This window comes from Carica papaya, chromosome 5 (assembly GCF_054855325.1).
Source record: "Carica papaya isolate Zhongbai chromosome 5, ASM5485532v1, whole genome shotgun sequence".
In the NCBI taxonomy this organism is placed as follows: domain Eukaryota; kingdom Viridiplantae; phylum Streptophyta; class Magnoliopsida; order Brassicales; family Caricaceae; genus Carica; species Carica papaya.
Window position 1 is genome coordinate 8,896,445 of NC_142313.1, and position 22,067 is coordinate 8,918,511.

The following is a 22,067-nucleotide window of genomic DNA, read 5'->3' on the forward strand; positions in this document are numbered from 1 at the left end:
AAATTGTTTTTTGTTAATTTTTGTTGATTTATTTTACAGTTTAAAAGCATGATGATATATGGTTTATCAATTTTATGGTTTGAATGTATGAATTGTTGCCTTATATGACTACTGTTCGATTGAGAAATTGAGATATGATTGCATTCCATTATGCATATTTATTTGCTTATATGATATGGTTGATTTGGAAAATAAACCCATCTACTTTTACAAGAGGATCCTTTTTTGAAGATGTCGAGTACTAGTTAGCAGAGACAGAGAAGACTTTAGAGACCCTGGGAGTGACTCTCGAACAGATAGTCACCCTTGCTATCTACATGTTAGTGAGAGAAGCTGTAACGGCTCCGAAAATTAAAAAGAAATGTATATATTTATTATAAGTGTGGAAGCGAAATAAAATAGATTATGATTAGCATCCCTTACACAATAACCAAAACGAATTAAACGTATGAAAGAATAAACTAACTTAAAGGAAATACTATGAATGAATGCTATAAGGAAAACTAATAAATTCTTTGGCTTCTACTCACCATCTTCCTGCAGAACGGGCTCGGGAACCAAGTCCTCCTGATCTGAAATAGTTAAGTAAGGAATGAGCTACACTTGCCCAGTAAAGACATCACACTATCTCACTGTTACAGAAGTAAAGGGTAGAAAACAAAAACGACTAATGGAGCATAATTTATAACAAACTCATTTATCAATAATAAAACTCTTTACTGTCCACCTACCTCGGTGAGATTCATGAAAATAATTTATAAAAATAATTACATCATAAATATAATAAGATCACGCACACTCTGTAACATAACACATATCATGCTTTTGTATTTCAATCATCAGGCAACAATTTTCCTCTTTTATCAGCCTACTAGTATCCATGGGGATCCATAGGGAGTCCCCGCTACACGCGAACCATTCACATTAATAACTTAATTTCAGGGCCATCCCCATACCCCGTCCGGTATGGACGCCAAAACCATAAACCTTAATACCCCGTCCCGTATGGGGGTGAAACGGGACGTCCCCATACCTCGTCTGGTATGGGCGCCAAAACACATAAAGTCTCCTTACCCTGTTCGATATGAGAGATCACGTTCCCGGTAGGGTTCCCTATGGACCCAGTCCGTCCATCATCTCCCAGGATATCTAGTCAGACTGTCGACATTATCCATTTATCAATTCGCATACCTTTTTTCATTCTTTTTTTAATCTCAATTATCCAATCAAACATAAACACGTAAACCAGTAATGGACACCAAATAAGACAACACAACATCGGGTTCACAATAATTCAAACCATAATAAATGAAACCGTGATTCATACATACGAAACTACAGACTAAACACATCAGGCACCATACTGCATTTAAAACTGTAAAATAAATCAAACAATAACTGACTGAAAAATACATCAAATTCGGGCTCCATTAGCAACCTTAATTAATTATACATATCTATTAATTCATAAATATTGTTTTATCATTTATTAAGCTTTAATGCCGTAATAGGAAATAAGGTGAGAGATCCTTACTTGTTTCGAAGTCTAGAATTGGGTTCTCACTACGTCTACGAGCAGTCCCTAGATTCCCTGAATTTTTCTCCAAAAACTGAAACACACTTTCGGTATCTGCACATGTCCCCAAAAAACCCCAAATCAGACCCAGGGCCCTTTCGACCAATTTTAAAATTTCGGCACGGTGGCTCCGCCGTGCTCCAGTGATGGCGCCGCCACCTGCGGCGGCGATCCACCTCAGGTTGGCCGTTTCCGACCGTTTTTGGTCGAATTCGGCCAAACTTGCATTGGTTCCTGTGATAAAACACCCTTAGGGCCCTCGGTGGGCCAAAAAATTACAAAAAATCGAGGCTTATTAGCGGCGGGGTGGGTGCGGCGGCTCCTCCGGCGCGAGTTGCGATTTAGAATTTTGCTTCAGTCAACCTGTAGAGAAACGGACGGTGGTCACGGTGGTATAAAAATTACATCGAATGGGAACCGGGAAGGGCCTCATCAGAGGCAAAAACTGAGGAAATCTGCGGCGGCGCCCCTGGGCTTCGACGGTATTTTTCGGCCAATTGGCTGGTGGTTTGGCTCCGATTTGGCCACAGGGAGGTTCAGCATCGAAAAAAAAGCCAATTTGAGAAATTTTACCTCGTTTGGCAGCCGGAAAATCCTCCGGTGCGGCGGCGGGTGACGGCGGCCGATTCCTCCGGTGACTGGGTCGTCTTCTTCGGCGAGGGTTCTGGCGGCTAGAGTTTGGGGTTGGTGTGGATGCGATTATTTATAGCCCTCCCCTTGTAATCTAAACCGTCCATCATGATTTAATATGGACCGTCCGATCGTAGTTAAATTAGAAATAAATCTGGACCGTCCATTGCGATGCAATTTGGACCGTCCGTGCGTGATCAAATATGGACCGTCGGTGCGCGCGGGAACGGATCTGGGCCGTCCGATCACGCGCACGCAGATCGCCCACGTGTCTCTATCCCGCGTGACTTTCCGCATCAGTGTCCCTGCCACACGGCGTGTCCTGGTTGGCCGGGGCTGCTGACGCGGCTGCTGACGTGGTGTTATTTTTTTAAATTGTATTTTGACCCCCAGTTTTCGATTTTCTTTTCAAAAACACCCCCAGAATCTAAATTTTCACCATTTTTTCCCAAAATCAATTTCAATTCAATCCCAAAGGAAATCTTACTCAATTTTATTATTATTATTATTTTTATTTCTATTAAATTAAATTAAAACCTTATAAATTAATTATTAAAATAAAATTAATAAAATTTCAAATTAAATTAAAATAAAATAAAATAAAAATCTTTGGGTGTTACAGAAGTAGACCGCTGGTGGGAACTCAAACATACCACCCTGCCTGTTCCAGTTACTTAGGAACAGTTCATGGCGGCTTTTCGTGTAGAATACCTTCCAGAGCATCTCCAACATCTGAAGGAGATGGAGTTTGTATAGTTGGTCTAGGGGAACGTGACTGTGTCAGAATATGCTCATGAGTTTCTAGAGTTGAGCCCGATATTCCCTTGAGACATTGTTGGATGAAGGTAGGAAGGCTAGAAGGTTCAAGTGGGGTCTCTGCCCAGAGATCAAACAACATTTGTTTGTGCTAGAGCTCAGAACTTATTCGGCCGTTCTAACCAAGGCACAACTAGTGGAGAGGAGCTTTTGCATCTTTTCTCAGGCAGCAGGGAACCTCAGACCCTCAGCTCCACCCCGCAGACTAGCACCTACTGCTCTTGTTCAACACAACAAGAGGCCCAGGCTCCCCCTCAGGCTCCAGTGGTAAGATGCTGTAAGATCTGTCAAGATTGTGGCAGGGATCATGGGGACCAACCCTGCTATCGTCTCAATAACACCTGTCGCATATGTGGAAGTGCCCAACATTATGCGAAAGAGTGCCCAAATAACCAGAATCAGGGCAGACCTCCTATCTAGGGCAGAGCTTACAATCTCATCCAGTAGGATGCAGAAGCTAACTCAGATATGGTACAGGGTATGTACACTATATGTAACTATCTTGCCCATGTTTTGATTGATACTGGTGCATCATATTCATTTGTTTCACCTATTTTTGCATCAAAATTTAATGTATTACCTGATAAACTTGATTCTGTGTTGTTCGTGTCTACTATTGGGAGTATGACACTATTTGGAGAAGCTGTATACAGAGCCTGTGTCATAGATATAACAGATAGAAAATTGAGTGTGGATCTAATGGATTAGACACATGAGATTTTGATATAATTTTAGTAATGAACTGGCTAGCGGCATATCATGCCACCGTAGATTGTTTTAGCAAGAAAGTTGTATTCAATCCTTTTAATAAGGATCCATTTACAAATTAATAAAATCGTTTAGCATTTTTTCCTCACGACAAATTTTTTTATTATCAAGTACTTTAACCCTGTTGTTTTCTCTAACTAGGCAAACCCAAGAAAGAGATTTGTATTCAAGGGATTCCAGTAGTCCAAGACTTTCCAGATGTATTTTTGGATGAATTACTAGGACTGCCAGTGGACAGAGAAGTCGAATTCACCATAAACCTTTAGCCAGACACCTAGTCCATTTCGGCCGCTCCTTACCGCATGAGCCATGTTGAGATGGAGGAACTGAGGAAACAAATTATTGAATTACAGGATAGTGGGTTTATCCGATATAGTGTGTCCCCTTAGGGTGCCGGAGTCACCTTTACTAGAAAGGGAGATGGGACATTGAGGTTATGTATTGATTACAGAGGTCTGAATAGAGTCACAATCAAGAACAAATATCTGTTTCCCAGGATTGATGACCTCTTCTATCAGTTACAGGGTGCCCAGATCTTTTCAAAAATAGACATGCGTTCAGGTTACCATCAGGTAAAAATAAGGGCAGAAGACATCTCCAAAACAGCCTTTCGAACAAGGTACAGACATTATGAGTTCCTGGTCATGTCATTTGGACTAACCAATGCTCCAGCCATCTTCATGGACTTCATGAACATGATTTTCAGACAATTCCTAGATAAGTTTATTATTGTATTCATCGACGACATTCTAGTTTATTCAAAAAGTAGATAGGAACACGCTTATCATCTGACTCAAGTTTTGTGGGTTTATAGAGAGAAGAAACTGTATGCAAAGTTGAGTAAGTGTGGATTCTGGCTTGAGCAGACCACCTTCCTAGGACACATCATATCAAAGGATTGAGTGTCAGTGAACCCTAAAAATGTTGAAGCAGTGCTCGGCTGGAAAAAATTGACATCAGTTAAGGAGATCCATAGCTTTCTGGGGATGACGGGTTATTATTGCAGGTTTGTGGAAGGGCTTTCTAGTCTACCTGCTCCCTTAACTCGGCTCACAAAGAAGAATGTCAAGTTTGAGTGGAACGAGAACTGTGAAAGAAGTTTTTCAGAATTAAAGAAGTGGCTGACTACTGCACTTGTGTTGGCCTTGCCGAGTGGATCAGGGGGATATACAGTTACAATGATGCCTCCTACCTAGGCCTGGGTTGTGTTTTGATGCAGTATGAAAAAGTCATAGCCTATGGGTCCAGACAGTTGAAGAATCATGAGAAAAACTATCCCACCCATGACTTAGAACTTGTCGCAATCATACACGCCTTGAAGACTTGACACCATTATTTGTATAGAGAGACCTTTCAGATCTATACCGATTACAAGAGTTTGAAACACATATTCACTCAAAAGGATGTCAACATACGTCAGAGAAGGTGGATAGAACTTCTTAAGGACTATGATTACGATATCTTGTATCACCCGGGTAAGGGCAATGTGGTAGCCGCTGCACTCAGCAGAAAAAGTGCAAGTACATTAGCCTATTGGATAGTTTCAGAATGTAGGCAGATTGAGGCCACACAATAGGTACGACTTCAGGATTTGAGGAGAGTCACATGTTTGGGTCACCTGACCATTCAGCCTGAGTTAATCCAAAGAATAAGGGAAGCTCAATCCACCAATTCTACCCTAGTAGGCCTCAAGAGAGATGCAAAATAAGAAGTTAGCTCAGAATTTTGAGTCTTCACCGATGGGTTGCTCAGATTCTAGGGTAGGGTGTGTATTCCAAGTGATAGTGAGTTAAAGAGGGACATCATGACAGAGGCCCATATCTCAAAGTTTTTCATACATCCCGGAAGCACTAAAATGTACCAAAGTATGTGACCTCAATTTTGGTATGTCAGTAAGTTAAGGCAGAACATCAATACCTAGGCGGACAATTTAAACCATTACCGATCCCAAAATGAAAGTGAGAACATATCACCATAGACTTCATGATAGGATTATTTAATGCACGCTCAGGACATGATGTCATTTGGGTAATTGTTGACCGACTTACCAAGTCTTCCTACTTTTTGGCCATCAAGATGACCGATCCCTTAAACAAGTTGGCAATAATGTATATTCGGAAAATAGTCAGATTATATAGAGTGCTAGTGACTATAGTGTCCAACAGAGACCCCAAGTTCACTTTTAGGTTTTTGTATAGCTTTTAGCAAGCCATGTGAACGAAACTGTCCCTTAGTACTGCATTCCACCCTCAGACCGATGGACATCAGAAAGGACAATCTGTACACTTGAGGATATGCTCCGAGCTTGTGTCCTTAACTGCAGGGGCCATTGGGATGACCATCTACCCCTGATAGTGTTTGCCTACAATAGTAACTACCAAATGAGTATTGACATAGCTCCGTATGAGGCGTTATATGGACGCCAATGCAGATCGCCGATTTGCTAGGAAGAAGTGGGCGATAGAAAACTGTTCGGCTCAGATCTAGTAGAGGAGACTACATCCAAAATAATTAAGATTATGAAGAACATTCAAATGGCTCAGAGCAGGTAGAAGAGCTATGCAGACACCCAGATGAGGGATTTGGAATTTGAGAAATGCGATAAGGTGTTCTTCAAGGTTACTTCCTTCAAGGGAATCAGTAGATTCGACAAGATGGGAAAACTGAATCTCCAATTTATTGAACTATTTAAAATCTTAGACAGAATTGGTACCGCCGCCTATAGACTCGCACCGCATTCAGAACTTTTTAGGATCCATAATGTGTTTTATGTGTCCATGCTACGCAAGTACAACCCAGACCCCTCTCATGTCTTGGCCCACGAGTCTCTTCCACTCCAGAATGATCTGTCATACAAGGAAATACCAGTCGACATTGTGGATCGAAAGAGTAGATTACTCCGTAACCGATAAATTCTCTTTGTAAAGGTCATATGACAAAACCACACACTGAGGGAGGCCACATGGGAACTAGAATCAGACTTTAGAGTCCAATATCCTAGTTGTTTGATTGAGTGAGAGACAAATTTGAGGGACCAAATTTCTTTTAAGGGGGAGAGAATTGTAACACCCACAACAAAAAAGAAAATAATAAAATAAAATAAAAAAAAATTTGTGTATAATTAAATAATTAATAAATATAATTTTTTATTAATTTATTTATTTTGTTGTATTTTATTTTATTTTATTTGGGGTAAAAATTGAATGAGGATGAAATTGGAAATAATTTTGAAAAAAAATGTAAAAATTTGGGTTTTGGGGATATTTTTGAAAAAAAAATCTGAAATTAGGAGTTAAAGTGCAATTTAGAGAAGTTATGCAACGTGGGACGCCCGGTCAGCAGCCCTGACGAATCAGGACGTGCCACGTGGCAATGCGCACTGACAAAGTACCACGCGGGAATCCACGTAGGTGATTCGCATGCCCGCGATCAAACGACCAGATTCAAATGCGATCGAATGGTCCAGAGTGAATCGCGATGGACGACCCATATTTAATCGCGATGAACGGTCCATATTAACTTCTTATTTAATCGCGATTGGATGGTCCAGATCAAACACGATGGATGGTCTAGATCAAAAGCGGACGGATCTAAATAACTCTCATCCGCACCAAACGCTAACCCTAGCCGTCAGAACCCCTCACCGGAGAAGACGACCCAGCCGCCAGGGAGCCGACCGCCGCCACCCGCCACCGCATTGGAACCCTTTTCGACTGCCAAAAAAAGTAAAAACTTCTCATTTTGCACAAAATTCAATTCTAAGCTCACCCATGACCAAATTGAAGCAAAACGACCGGCTAATTTGTCAAAAAACGCCGGCAAAGCCCAACAGTGCTACTGTGGAAAATTTCACAAAATGCCTTCGATGAGGTCATTCTCGATTCTCGTTCAATATAATTTTTCCACCATTGTAATCACCGTGTTCTTTTCTACAGGTTGGCCAGAGCAAAACACCTAACTGCAATGTGAGCCAGAGGAGCCGCCGCACTAGAGAGCCCTGTCGCCGGTGGGTTTCGATTTTTTATATTTTTTCAACAAATCGAGATCCTTTAACGTATTTTTTCACAGGGATTGATGTAAAATTGGCCAAATTCGGCCAAAAAACGGCTGAAAACAGCCGACCTGAGGTGGAATGCCATCGTAGGCGACGATGTCGTCACCGGAGCACGGCGGAGGCGCCGTGTTAGAGTTCTGAAATTGGCCGAATGGGTCCTGGGAATGATTTTGAGTTTGTTTGGAACATTTGTAGGTACTATTAGCACGTTTCGATTCCTGGATAAAAATTAAGGGAACCTAGGGCCGCCCATAGGCGTAGTAAACAACTTAACTTTTCGGGTGTCAAATCGAGTAAGGATCCATCACTCTATTCTTTATCATAGAATTGAAGTCTAAATAAATAATAATATGATATTTGTGCAAATTAAATAAATGTACATAATTAATTACGGATTGTTAATGGAGCCCAAACTGAAAATTATTCTTTGTTAATTCTTGTTGATTTATTTTACAGTTTAAAAACATGATAGTATCTGGTTTATCAATTTTATGGTTTGAATGCATGAATTGTTGACTTACGTGACTATTGTTCGATTGGAAAATTGAGATATGATTGCATTCCCTGATGCATGTTTGTTTGCTTATGTGATCATAGACTAAAGAAAAACGGAAAAGTTGTATGATTAAATAAACAGATGGAACGGTAGTCTTACTAGATATCTTGGGAAATAGTGGACAGACCGGGTACATAGGGAACCCTACCATAAATTTTGTCTCATACCGGACGGGGTATGGAGACTTGGTAATTTGGCTCTCATATCGGACGGGTTATGGGGACGGCTCGCTTCACCCTCATATCAGACTAGGTATTGAGATTTAAAATAATTTGGTGCTCATACAGGACAGGGAATGGGGACGGTCCGTGATTAAAATTGTTAAAGGAAATGGATCACGTGTAGTGGGGATATTCCTATGAACTCCCATAGATACTAGTGGACTGGTGAAAAGGTGACAGTTATTATTTGGTTATTTGACGATGTGTATAGATTTATGATATGTGCTATGTTGCTGATCTTACATAAAATTATGATCCGTATGATATTATTGTCTGCATAGGTTGTTTTCCACTATTGTAAATGAACGGTAAATAATTTTATGATTGATAAATGGATTTGCTAAATTTAGTGCTCTATTAGTTATTTTCATGATTTTTATACCCACCTTTATTTTTGTGTCGATGATATACAGATCAAGAGGACTAGGTTCCAGATCCCAATCCGCAAGAAGATTGCGAGTAGATGCTATATATTTTCTCTTTTCTGTTTATTTCCTATTTCTTGTGTTTCTTTCAAAATGGTGAATTCTGTAATGCTGTTTAATACTTTTAAGTTATTGTGTAAGAAATGTAAACCTTAACCCTTTTGTTTCCCTTTCGTACTTAAGATACCGGGGTCGCTACAATTCCTATCTAAAACTAAAAGCTTAAAAAGTTCAAAAAATGATCATTCTTCTAGGCTTTCTTTTTCATAATATATATTATTATATACACAATTTAAATTAAATAAATTAATTATTACTATTGTTTATTAAAGTTAATCTTTATATGTTATCACTCTAAGGTTATGTAAAAAAGAATATAAGCAAATAAAAAATAATTATTAGTGTTATTATTTTTTATCAACATTTTTCATATTTGTATAAAAAAAGATTATGGATTAAAATAGTTTGTAAGTTTAATGGCAAATTTATATATAAAAAAAAAAGCCTTTGAGACTTAACTATAATATGATAAATAATTCTTTGGCTAAAACAAAAGTATGTCCTCCAAAAATGGTAATAATTTTTTAAAAACTTTAGTTTCTTATTAATGGTAACTAAAAATGTTTTGTATGATTATAAAAAAAAAAACAACAATACAATTTTAATTTTAAAATGGTTTTAATTCCTTTACAACACATATTATAGATAAAAATATATCATAGTCTTTTAAAAATTTTACTATAGTAAAATAATAAAATGATTAAATTTTTATCTCTAAAGAGGTAGTTAACTCAATTATAAAAAAAAAAAAATTGATGCACAATTTACTTTAAGTATAGTGTAATAAATAAACACATTATTAAATTTATAGAGTAAAATTCATTTGTAAAAGTCCAAAATTTAATTGAATAGAAATATTGAATTAATGAAATATAAGCGAAAGTAATTGAGAATTTAAGGTTTACATTCATTACACAGTAAATCAAAATACCCAATAGGGTTACGAAAATGTTCTTTAAAGGAGATAAAAATAACATAAATAAAAATGCACTAGAAACCTATAAGGTCGACCTCCGCTAAACAATTCCGATCGAAAATAGGAGGTAACCTTTAGTCACTAACTTTTTTACTGTTAAGGATCCACATCATAGTCATCATCATCATGATCTGAAATGGTTAAATAAGGAGAATGAGCTACACTACTCCAATAAGAATATCAACATTTAATAACCGACACAGAAAATCAAAGGTTGGTGAAAATCACAAACAACCAATGAAGTCATTTTCCTTTTTAGGTAAATTCATTTAATTTTAAAAATGTAGTTCATACTCACCTTTTTTTGTTCTCAGATACGACTTGTGAATGCAAAAATCAAGATAACAATTCATTAGCCATTTTAGAAAACAACAATAATCAAAATTTACCTTTTTACTTACTTAGCAGTATCTCTGAGGGTCTATAGAGTTCCTCCTACACGTTGATCCAATATCCAATATATTAAATTAGCGGTCATTTGCATACCCCGTCCGATAATGAGCGTCAAACATACCACTGCCTCAATACCCTGTCTGGTATGAAGGTAAACAAATACTTCCCAACTCCTTCCAGTATATTACTTCTCAACCCCGTTCAACTGAGTTAATCTCTACAGTAAGGTTTGCCCTATGTACCAGGTCTGTACACCATTTTCCATGGCACCCGATAAGTCTTTTAGGCTTATGTCACTATTTTATGCACATATATGTTTCATTGTTACTCAAGCAACTAGCAGTCATGAGATCATACATTAAATCATAAAAGGGCATGTTATTCATATCTTGGTAACCAATAGAGATAAAAATTGTAATAAATAACGGAACAAAGAGGCAACATAGAATAGAAATTTTTCATGTAAACAAATAGGTTAAATGAATAAAATAAGACGTATATGAAATAAAATAAAACATGAGGATGAAACGAAAGGGAATATACTAGGGCAAAATAACACGAGACAACAGAATGAAATAAACTAATGGAATGAAAATAAATATCAGATAAAATAAATAAATATTTAATTAAAAAATAATTAAATAAAAGAAATGAACTCACAAATAAAAGTACAATAGAAAATGACAAGTATGACAAAACTAATAACGGACAAAAACTCAATTAATTTGTCAGTTCCATTGACAACTTGTATTTAATTATCAGTGAATCACAACACTGTTTAGACTACCGTTTACTATTATTTTAACTTCAATTCACTGTAACAGAGGAAATGGTGAGAGATTCTTATTCCGAGTCAGTATTCGAAATACCGTCTTTTCCACTGCACTTCCTAGTGGTTCCCAGATTTCTTGAATTTTTTCTGCAAAAATCGAAAACATACGTCACATATCCCGAAATACCCAAAAAGGCCAAAAATAAGGGTTTTAGAATTTTTCGGCCAGTTTTGGGTTCCGGCACGACAGTGCCACCATGCTCTGGTGTCAGCTCTGTCGCCTACAATGGTGTCTCCTTTCGGTCTTGCCAATTTCGGTCGGTTTTAGGTGATCTTGTGTGAAAACCTGCAAAATTCGAGGTTAGATGGCCTCTGTTGGCCGGAAAAAAAGAAAAAAATCAAAGCTTATTAGTAGGGTGATTTTTTGGCGTGGCGGCTCTACCGTTCCTCCCACGTGGCCAGGGGTTTTCTTTAATTGTCCTGCACTAAAAAAGTGTTAGAAATCCAACAGTTGGAAAATAAAAAGAAACATGAAGGGGGTTCGGGCTCACCGGAGGGGTTTTAGGTCGCGGGTACAGCAGCTTGGCCAAACCTCGCCCTCGATTTCCAACTTTCCTTTTCGGCATTGATATGAGTGTGGAGAGGCATAGGATCAGTTGCAACGGCGATGGTGGTTGGCCGGGTAGCCTTTCTTCTTATTCTTCGACGGGATCAGTTGCGGTTAGGGCTAGGGTTTCTGAGAAGAGGAGTTTAAATACTTATCTTCATTAAATCTGGATCGTTCATTCAAGGTGATGTGCCCCTTTCTCAGTCGTCAGATCAATCTTATCTAAGAAATAAATCTGGACCGCACGATCGGATGCAATCAAGGTCATTCGATCATGTCTAAAGATAAAACAAATATGGACCATCCATGCGTGCGAGAGTAGATCTAGGTCGTCAGATCCGTTGGCACGCGGATCATCTGCGTGGCTTCCCCCGTGGAGGCATGTTCATGTGTCTTCCATGCGATGCACGGTGATTGGTCGTGCTACTGACGTGACAGTCATACATAATCCATTTTCTATTATTTGTACTTTTATCCCGATTTTTTCTAATTTATATTTTAAATAGGTCATTTCTTATTTTCAGTTTGGTCATAACTTTTAAAAATTATTTTTAAATACCCCAAAATATAATTTTCTTCAAAATTTTAATTAAAAATTAAAAATTAAAAATTCTAAATTTCTTTATTAATATAATTTGTTTATCCCATACCTAAATTCCGGGACTGGATGTTACATCGTTATTCCAGATACTATTTTATCAACCACCACTTAGACATTGTCATTATTTATCGTGATTTCTAATTTTTTTTTAACAAAAGATTATTTATTAGCATGTCAAATCTCTTTAATTTTATCGTCTTCTTTCCTTTTTTTTTTTTTGAGAAACTGCTAATATTTTTTAATCAATGTCAATATATTTTACATGTTATTAAAAAATTTATTAATCTACCTTGTGATAAGCAATGAGATGATTTATGGATTAAATCTAATAACATAAGTCAAACATAATAAATATTTTAGAATTTAACTTGTCAGAATGTTGCATTCATTAGACTAGAGAATGTAAGTTTTTTCATGTTATTATATTGAGAAGGTATTTAAGCTAGGATAAATATTTCATAAGAATGTTCGGACAATTTAAGAGTCAACTTGTTAGTAACTATTATCAATAATGTGAAGAAAATAAAGAATTAACTAGGAAAATAACTTATTTTCAATAATAAAAAAAATTAAAGAACAACTAATATGTCGTAAAAAATTAACTAGAACAATAACTTATTTCCAACAAATTAAAATAAGATTTGAATGCTGAGATATTATTACATTACTTTATTAAGAGGAAATGAAGATAAAACGTTTGACTTCAACATAATAAGTTAGATTCATTATTGTTTTTTACTAATATAAATCTATATTTACTTATTTTTTATAAATCTAATAAAATACAAATTAGAACTCTCTAGTTACAAGTAGGAAAAAGTATACCTTTTGAAGAAGAAAATAGAAGAGCTTTTTTGGCTCTCTATGCTCCTTTATATTCAAGCATTTGGGTATAGAAACAATTTGACATTTTCTATTGTTGACCAAAAGTGGTTAATGAATAAAGATGAAGATCCAAGAATAATTTGAAGAGAATTTGCTACTAGAGAAAATCCTCATGCATCCCAAGAAAGTATTACATATTTTGTTGTTTTAAATATTGTACATGAATGTTTACAAGTAAATTATTTTACTAATTATTTACTTAAACTAAAAATAAGAATAATCTTTTAATAAGAATAAAATATAATCGTTTATTGTTTTTATGTGATTAAAGAATCCAAATTTAACATTCGGTCCCAAAATAGTGTGTATATATATATATATATATATATATATATAATGATTAAGTACTTATATATTTTAATAGCTAAAAGCCTTCACCTTGAAGAAAAGTGAAAAAGAAAAAAAAAAATCAATTTATATATTTGTGCTACCAATTTCAATCAAGAAAAAAACTAATCATCACCTTTTTTAAAACATTTAAAACTACAATATATAAAAATAGCTTACTTATATAAAACTTTATTATCATTTAGATTAGTGATAAATATAAGTGGCCAAACGTGGCTTAGCAACAACTATTAAAGGTTTGATCTTTGGCATAGTCATACCATATACTTCAGTTGTATCAATATCTTCAGACCTTAAACCCTCTGGTGGAGCCCAATCAAAACAATGAAAGAGTTGTGCCAAAGCCATGAGTACCAAACTCACCCCTAGTGGTGCACCAGGGCATTTCCTCTTTCCAGCACTAAATGGCAATATCTTAAAGTCAGTTCCATGACTTATTTCAACTCGACTACCATTACCCAACCAGTGTCTCTCAGGTCGAAACTCTTCCACATCACTCCATATCTTGGTGTTCCTACCCAATCCATGAGTGTTGATGAAGACACGTGTCTTGGCCGGGATATAATAACCATTTATTATAGTGGGTTGTAAGGATTCATGTGGAATAAGAAAAGGCCCAGCTGGGTGCATGCGAAATGTTTCCCGCACTACACATCGTAAGTAATTAAGATGGGGTAGATCAGATTCAGTAACCATACGATTAGGGCCTACAACAGAATCAAGTTCTTCTTGGATCTTATGGAGAACACGTGGATGCTTGATTACTTCTGCCATTGCCCACTCGTTAGTCACAGCTGAAGTATCAGTTGCTGCAGCTATCATGTCCTAACATGCAATGCACAAGACAAATCGCATGAATAGTTGTAAGAGATAAATAATGCCAATCACAATCTCCTTCAATAAAAATAAAAAACTAAAGGAAAAAATAAAAATTAATATCTCTTATACAATATATAAATAATGTCATGAAATCAATTGATATATTATCATTTCTCTATTTCTAATTTTTTCAGAAAAAAAATTAGCGGAAATTTATTCAATATAATGCATTAATAAAGTAATATTTGCATATTATTCACTACACGACCTCTTAGTGAGGATATAAATCATGCATATTTTAACTCAAACTTTTATAGGAAAAATATCAATTATTCAGTTAATAAATAAAGAATGAGAATAATGACAAATTTAAATATTTATTCAAAGTGTAACTTTGACATTTCATTAGCTAAACAAGCAACAACTTATACTTTAGAAATAAAATAATGGCAAATAAGCATATCACCTAATTTATTCATCACTCCACTTTTACTGTTTGGTAAAAGAATCAAGAAAGATGAATAAATAAATTTTATTTGATTAAACAACATAAACAAGAGACAACTACTTTCTTTCAATGTACAAGCTTATACTTTTTTGAAGTTATTTTTCCTATAGTAGATTGATTATATTTTATATTTATTCTAAGTTTTCTAATCTTAATTACAACAAAACTCATTTTTTTTCTTTAAGTTTCTCTTATTTTTAATTAAATAATTTTTTTTAAAATCTATTTTCCAACTTTCTATAGAGTAAAAGTTACCAATTCATTTTGTCTTTTACTGGTAAGCCCAAATTGGTATGCCTTTTTTTAACCCTTCGGTTGGATTTAATTTTCTAAAACAAAATTCTTAATCTAATTTTCTTTTCTTTTACTCAAGTTAATTAGCTACGTGATCTTTATTTACTTGCAATTTCTTTCTTTTACCAATTTTCTTTTTCTCGCTCTACCATGCGTACAAAGTACAACGATCACATCTTTTTTATTGTTACTTATTTTTTTTTTACGAAATAAAATTATTAATTTATAATTTTTCATAAACTAAACCTATCAATTTATGTTCACTTTGTTTATTGATAATCATGCCACCAAAACTCATTGTTATATTGTATGTTTAAAACGTACACCCAACTACATTAACATGTTTTTTGCTAGACAAATAATTATAATTTTTTAAATATATTAAATTAAACATAATAAGTTAACCTTCACACAATCTATTCATATGTGAATTATAATGTTTGAAATGAAATAATTTTTTGAGTAGATTCAATTTAAGGAATTATTACAAGAATGTCTAAAATTAAAGATTAATAATGATGAAAGAGTATCGATATGAACAAATAAATGTTTCATATTCAAGTGAGATATTTTGAAATATTTTTCTAATTTAAAGTATTTTTAATCTTTCGCATTATAGTAAAAATCATAAGTATTCTATTAAATAATCATCTGTTTTTTGATAAAATTATTTGGGCAGATATAAAAAATGAAGAATACACAACTAAAATATGATACTTCCAGGCATGGTAGAAGTAGTGTAAGAAAAATGTGGGACTATCATTACAAGGTCATGTACAAGTCTAGAACAGTTTATAGTCCTCAAGATACTTCATAGAGCAAAAATCTACGGTATTGAGAACATATAATGACACATTAATGAAGATGTGTTTAGCCTAGAAAAGAGTTCATGTGAATCCAATATGTTCGATGTGTGATGAGGGTGAGGAAATTATAGAACACCTCTCTATAAAATGTGTATATATTTTGATATAGTATAAAAGTTGGACCCTCTATGACTTGATAATCAAGAAAATCTTGTTTTTATAAGTATAAATAATATTGCTGAAAATAATTATAAATTATGATTTATACTTATTCTGTGAGGCATGTGGGCGCACGAGACATGTAGATTTATAACAAAAATGAAAAAAATCACAAATTTTGGTTGATGAAAATACAATATTACTTCTATGAATTTCATAGTGTTCATAATCGAAAAATAATAGAAGATATTTTGTTTGGTGCTCATCCATAATTCTCATGGGTAGGTCTTTTCCTCAAGCAAGCATGTACAAACTAAATATCGATGCTTCCCTTTCTATTAAGGGGTAAGATGCACTTAAGAATCGTTTCTTGAGTATGGTATGAAAAATAGTTTTCGTTCGCTTAAGAAGAGTACTTTGGTAATTTTTAACTAATTATTATATTAATTTTGTTTGGGTTGAAGAGAACAGTAATTTTTTTATTGATAGATTTTTTTTTTTACTTATTAATGAATGTTGTCATGTTTTCCATTTTTTATTTTTCAACCAAGTAAAATTATTACAACAATTTTTTTCATATATATATATATATATATATATACTCTTTTAGTTAAATAATAATACTTTTTCCTTATGTATATATATGCTCTTTCAGTAAACTAAATATTTTAATTTTTAATAAATGTCGCGTTGCCTAAACAGTTATTTCATAAATAAAAACTCATTCGCTCCGCGTGCATTGTAATCGCGGGCAAAGAGATCCTTCTAGAAATCGACAGCTTCATAACGCTCATCTTCTCCATAGTACCTGAATGTTCTCGATCTTTTGTTTTGCATATCAAACCTTCCCTCTCTCATGTTAAACTTCTTTATAAAACGCGCTAGAACCCTAATGTTATCCATTGACCAAGAAACAAAAAAACAACAAAGCGAATAGAAGAACATCAAATCTAAACTCTCGCATTCTCCAAAAATCAAATGGATGGTCCATATTTTTCAAGCAACTGGAACACGCCTTCTCGTTCTCTATACGTGCCAAGCGTGAGAGGGATACCGATGCAGAAAGTGCAAAGGACGCAATCCCCCAAGGTTGTGTCAATCCCAGTCCGCTTTGTCGAGTCTGAGCGGAGCAGGTCCGAATCGGCTGTGAAGATTCAGAAGGTTTTTAGGGGGTTTCTGGTGAGGAAAAGTGTGAAAAAGATCGCCGCAATAAGGAGAGAGGTCGAGGAGATTGAGAAGAAGGTTTCCAAGAAGGAGACAGTTGAGTTAATTCAGAAGGATTCCAAGGAACGACTGAGGGTGAATGAGACGTTGATGAGTCTGCTGTTCAGGTTGGATTCTGTGAGAGGTGTGGATTCCGGGGTTAGGGGTTGCAGGAAGGCCGTGATCAAGAAGGCAATCGCTTTGCAGGAAATCTTCGACGCTATTGCTGCTGGAAGCGAGACTGCAGGAGCTGGTATGGTGGAGGCAAGCTCAGGCGTTGCTGTTGTTGATCAGATAATTGAGGACAAAGAGGAGGCGGAGCTACCTACAATTGATGGACCTGTTGATTCAACCCAAACCCTACTGGCTCAAGGCAATAATCCTGCAATGGAGCATTCTGCCTCTAATATCGTGAGTGGCAATGACAGTTCTAGTGAATTTGGCGTTGATGAAAAGGTACAATTCCAGAATCATATAGGCTCTACGCTTGACTGCGAGGAACTTAAGGGGACGCCCGAAGCGTTAGACAACGCAGACAAATCCCCAGAGGCGAACCATTCTGTTGATTCTAGCTGTGAAAATTTGATCAACGATATGGAAAATGGTAAGGATTTTTCAGGGACTTATGATGCAACTGAATCGGTGGAAGAGAATTTGGGGAGTAGCGAGGGTGAGAGCCAATTATATTCATCGTCGAACTCTCATAATTTGGTAGAAGAAGTTGAAGGAAAGATGGGAATTCATGGAGAGGAAGGTTTGGCAATTGTTTGCCCTGAGAAGAAGGAAGAGAATGTAATGTCTGATTGTGGAGCAGATGAAGGAAACGCAGGAAACACGAACCTCTTGGAGAGGATGATGAAGGACAATGAAAAGATGATGAGTCTGATGACAGAGCTGTTTGAGAGGAACGCTATGCAGACTTGGCTGATAAGCTCGTTATCGCAGAGGGTTGAGCAGCTAGAGAAGGCCTTCCTCTGTGACAAGTTGAGGAGAAAGAAGAAGAGGCAAGCTGCCTGCACTGTCGATGCTCCTCATAAGTTTCCAGATTCGAAGAAATCGGGGAAAAATAGATAGATTTGACGATTCAAATACTTTGACGATTCATTATTGGTCTGTTCTGTAACCATTGCTATGGTAATGAATTTTCAAGTTTTTCTTGTTCATTTTACACCCATTGATTTTTCTTAAGGTTCTCAAGCTCGGTTCTAACATTATAGTGAGCAACCAATATTGAAATGTATGTATTAAGAACAGACCCATAATTAAAAGAAGGGATCTAAAGATGCAAAACCTGGATTAAAGCTTTGATTTCCAAATCATCCATATGCTGTTTTCCATCTTCACCAGGCAAGGCCAACAAAACATCAACAAAGTCAATTTCTCCATCCCCAGCATTTTCCTTTCTCTTCCTCTCCCTTTCCTTCCTATGTTCTTGGATAATCCTTGAATGAAAATTATCCACTCTCTTCTCCACTTCCCTCATTTTCTTTTCACACCCATAAGGATCCACCCATCTCAAAATCGGCAAGTAATCCCCTAAATAAATCAAACCCAATAACCAAAACAACTCATGTGTTATATGCATAAACTCCTTTGCCTCTTCCGGCCCTGCCGACCCACACCCAAAATACTGCTTCCCCAGCAACATTCTTGTCACATTATTCATAGAAAACGCACCCAATACCTCCCTCAAGTTCACCGCTTTCCCACTTTGTGCCTGCGCCCAAACATCTTTCACCAAATGCTTGGCCTCCTCTGCTCGCTGTTTCGCGAACCCCTCCAATCTCTTGGTCGTAAGCAAGTGTTCCATACAAATCCTCCTCATCCTTTTCCAATGTGGGCCTAGAGGAGCCAATGCTATGTCGCTGCACCCGTAAGCCAAGTGCACAGCAGCTAGCGTCCGAGGCCGGGAGGCAAATACATCGTCTTGTCGGACAAGTATTTCGCGTATGATATCTGGGTCATTGGTGGTGATAGCATCAACACTGCCCAGACGAAGATAGACTAAAGGCCCATATTTGTCGCACAATGAGGCTAGGTCCCTGTGAGGGAGTTGGCTCAACTGCAGAAGGTTACCGACTATCGGCCACTGTGGTGGTCCGGGTGGGAGCCTTCTGGTTTTCTGCAAGGATCTTTTGTTGAACCATGTCCATAGGAGTTTCAAGATGAGAGCTGCCAAAACAAGCGATTGTGCAAGTCTGGTTAAATCCATGGATGGCACCCAGGTTATATAAAGAAGCAAATTGCTTATGCTAACAGAAGAAAAAGATACTAATAAGTGCCAGTCGGTTCATCGTTCCCTGTGCTCGAATGAAGCTCCCAGTCTTTGCCACTATATATAACAATGGCCAGAAGAGGATGAGAGAAAAATAGTTTTTTTAAAAGGGAGAATATTCTGTATATCAGGCCGTAATAATTAAAAAATGTTGAGTTAAAATTAGTCATCGTATTATTATTATTATTTTCTATAAATTTTTAGCATTCTTGGTGTGATCCTAAGTGAAAGAAATGAAACTTGCGTGTATCATATTCACTCATAACAAAGTTTTATAGGTAGAACCGGAAAGAACCAAATGCATGAGTCTCCTAATTAACCAAACCAAAACTACAGAATACAGATTCATTGGGTTGTATATTTCCCTTTGGATCAGAAACTTTTAAGTATCGGATAGAAGAGAAATATGTAAATTAGATTAAATAAAATTTACTTTAGTTTTCGGATACTTGGATATTCAAGCATCAGAACTTTATGTTTTTAATTTTATGTTCGTTTGGAAAAATCCAAAGAAATCCAATATTTTAGATGGTTAATCCAATCTTTTACGTTAGAAATCAACATTGTTTACAGAACAAAAAAATTTATATATCATTCTCTAAAGATCCCATCTGGGAAATTACAATTTATGTTCATATATATATATATCTACACGCAATGGGCTATTAATCATAGGCCTCCATATAATTCAGCATTGAACTATAGGCTTGGGAGATGGTAGTATAGGCCCAACGAACTGGCCCACTTCTGGGAATCTCGAACTAATCGTCATCTTCGCTAAATTTTCAGCCAAGTCCAACTCCAAAACTTTATGCTCGAAGCCCGGTGGTGGATCCCTCCTTCTCTTAAACACTTCGTATTTTGGAGTGAAGCCCGGAGGGGGTTGTTCCATGTTAATCCTCTTCACTGCCTTCTTTTCTCTGTAAATTACTTCTGAACCAGCTTCATCATGTGTTAATGTCGTAGTTTTCTTGTGGGTCAAACCTGGTTGTTGTAATGGAAGAAGAGACAGACGTGGAACCGTAAAACAACTCTGAAAGAATGGGTGATGAAGACACTGAGCAGCAGTCGGCCGTTTGCAAGGATCCCATGAACAAAGCCATTTGATAAGATGAATTGCATCTTCACCAGCAGATGGAATTAGGGTTGACAGACTCTGACCAGCAAGACTAGGGAATCTATAGGAGTACGCCTTTGCAAGATTCAACCCATTAGGCCAAGTTTCTTCGGTGGGTGTTCCTAAAACTTCACAAATCTTGTAAATCTGGTGTATTTCATCCTTACCAGGATACAGAGGACGAAGAGTAAATAACTCAGCCATGATAGCACCCATCGCCCACATATCAACTTCAGCGCCGTACATGTGAGATCCTAGCAAGATTTCTGGCGCTCGATACCAACGAGTAGCTACATAATCTGTGTAAGGAGGTTGCGAAGAAATCTCCTTGGCAAGACCAAAATCACCGATCTTGATTTTACCATTCGTGGCTAACAAGTTTTCCGGCTTGAGATCACGGTGAAAATACCCACGTTGGTGCATGTAAACAAGGGCTTGAAATATCTGGAAACACCAGTTCCTGATCTTAGCGTCTGAGAAGAGGAAACCTTGTCTCTGTTTGATGAGTTGCAGCAGATTAAAGTCCATGTATTCGAATATGAAGTAGACTGTACTGTGCTCCATGACGACTTCTTTGAGTCCCACGATGTGGGGATGATGATTCAGTCTTTGCAAAGATTTAACTTCTTTCAAATTCAGAACCTCCTGCCATGAATTGTAAGGCTTCTTGAGTTTCTTAACGGCGACCGTTTCACCCGTCTCTTTGTTGATGGCTTTAAACACGCTCCCGAATCCTCCCTCACCAACTCCGTTAACCAACTTGAATTTCTCCATTGATTCCGTTTTTCAAATCAGGGAGAAACTAAACGAGGAAAGGAAAACAGAGAGATTGACTTGTGTTGCACGAAGAAGAAGAAGAAGAAGAAGAAGAAGAAGAAGAAGAAGAAGCGATTTGGTAATGGGATGTAAAATGGGAAGAAGCTTATGTTTATTTATTGGTGATTTCTGTTTTGGCATATCCTTGCTTGTTTCGGAAACCTTTTAAAATTTAGGATTTCTAGAAATCTGGAAACAAGTTATGTTCAAGAAACCAGTTACCGATTTAAGAACTGGATTTAATGAATGATTTATTTGTTTTCGTTCGGTTTAGGAAACCAGTTAAGAATTAAGAATTAAGAACTACACTAATACTTTTTTTTTTTTTTTTATTTATTTGTCTACTTCTACTGTAATTTTAATTTTAACCATAAAATCTTTA

General features: G+C 36.4%; 2 protein-coding genes and 1 pseudogene across 2 annotated transcripts; 1 reads left to right on the forward strand and 2 right to left on the reverse strand.

The window, feature by feature from the left end:
- Positions 1 to 13,831: 13,831 nt before the first annotated feature.
- On the reverse strand, positions 13,832 to 19,917 carry CYP703A2 (cytochrome P450, family 703, subfamily A, polypeptide 2). Its single transcript, XM_022037386.2, has 2 exons — positions 18,769 to 19,917; positions 13,832 to 14,513 (listed from the first exon to the last, which is right to left on the reverse strand). Exons 1-2 carry the CDS (start codon positions 19,687 to 19,689, stop codon positions 13,875 to 13,877), a joined length of 1,560 nt encoding a protein of 519 aa, XP_021893078.1. The 5' UTR covers positions 19,690 to 19,917; the 3' UTR covers positions 13,832 to 13,874.
- Positions 17,076 to 18,640, forward strand: LOC148253729 (uncharacterized). The gene has a single exon (XM_088219667.1). It carries the CDS (start codon positions 17,253 to 17,255, stop codon positions 18,549 to 18,551), a length of 1,299 nt encoding a protein of 432 aa, XP_088075793.1. The 5' UTR covers positions 17,076 to 17,252; the 3' UTR covers positions 18,552 to 18,640.
- Positions 19,918 to 20,369: 452 nt separating the features above from the next.
- Positions 20,370 to 21,706, reverse strand: LOC110811007 (cyclin-dependent kinase F-4 pseudogene; annotated as a pseudogene).
- Between the last annotated feature and the right edge of the window lie 361 nt (positions 21,707 to 22,067).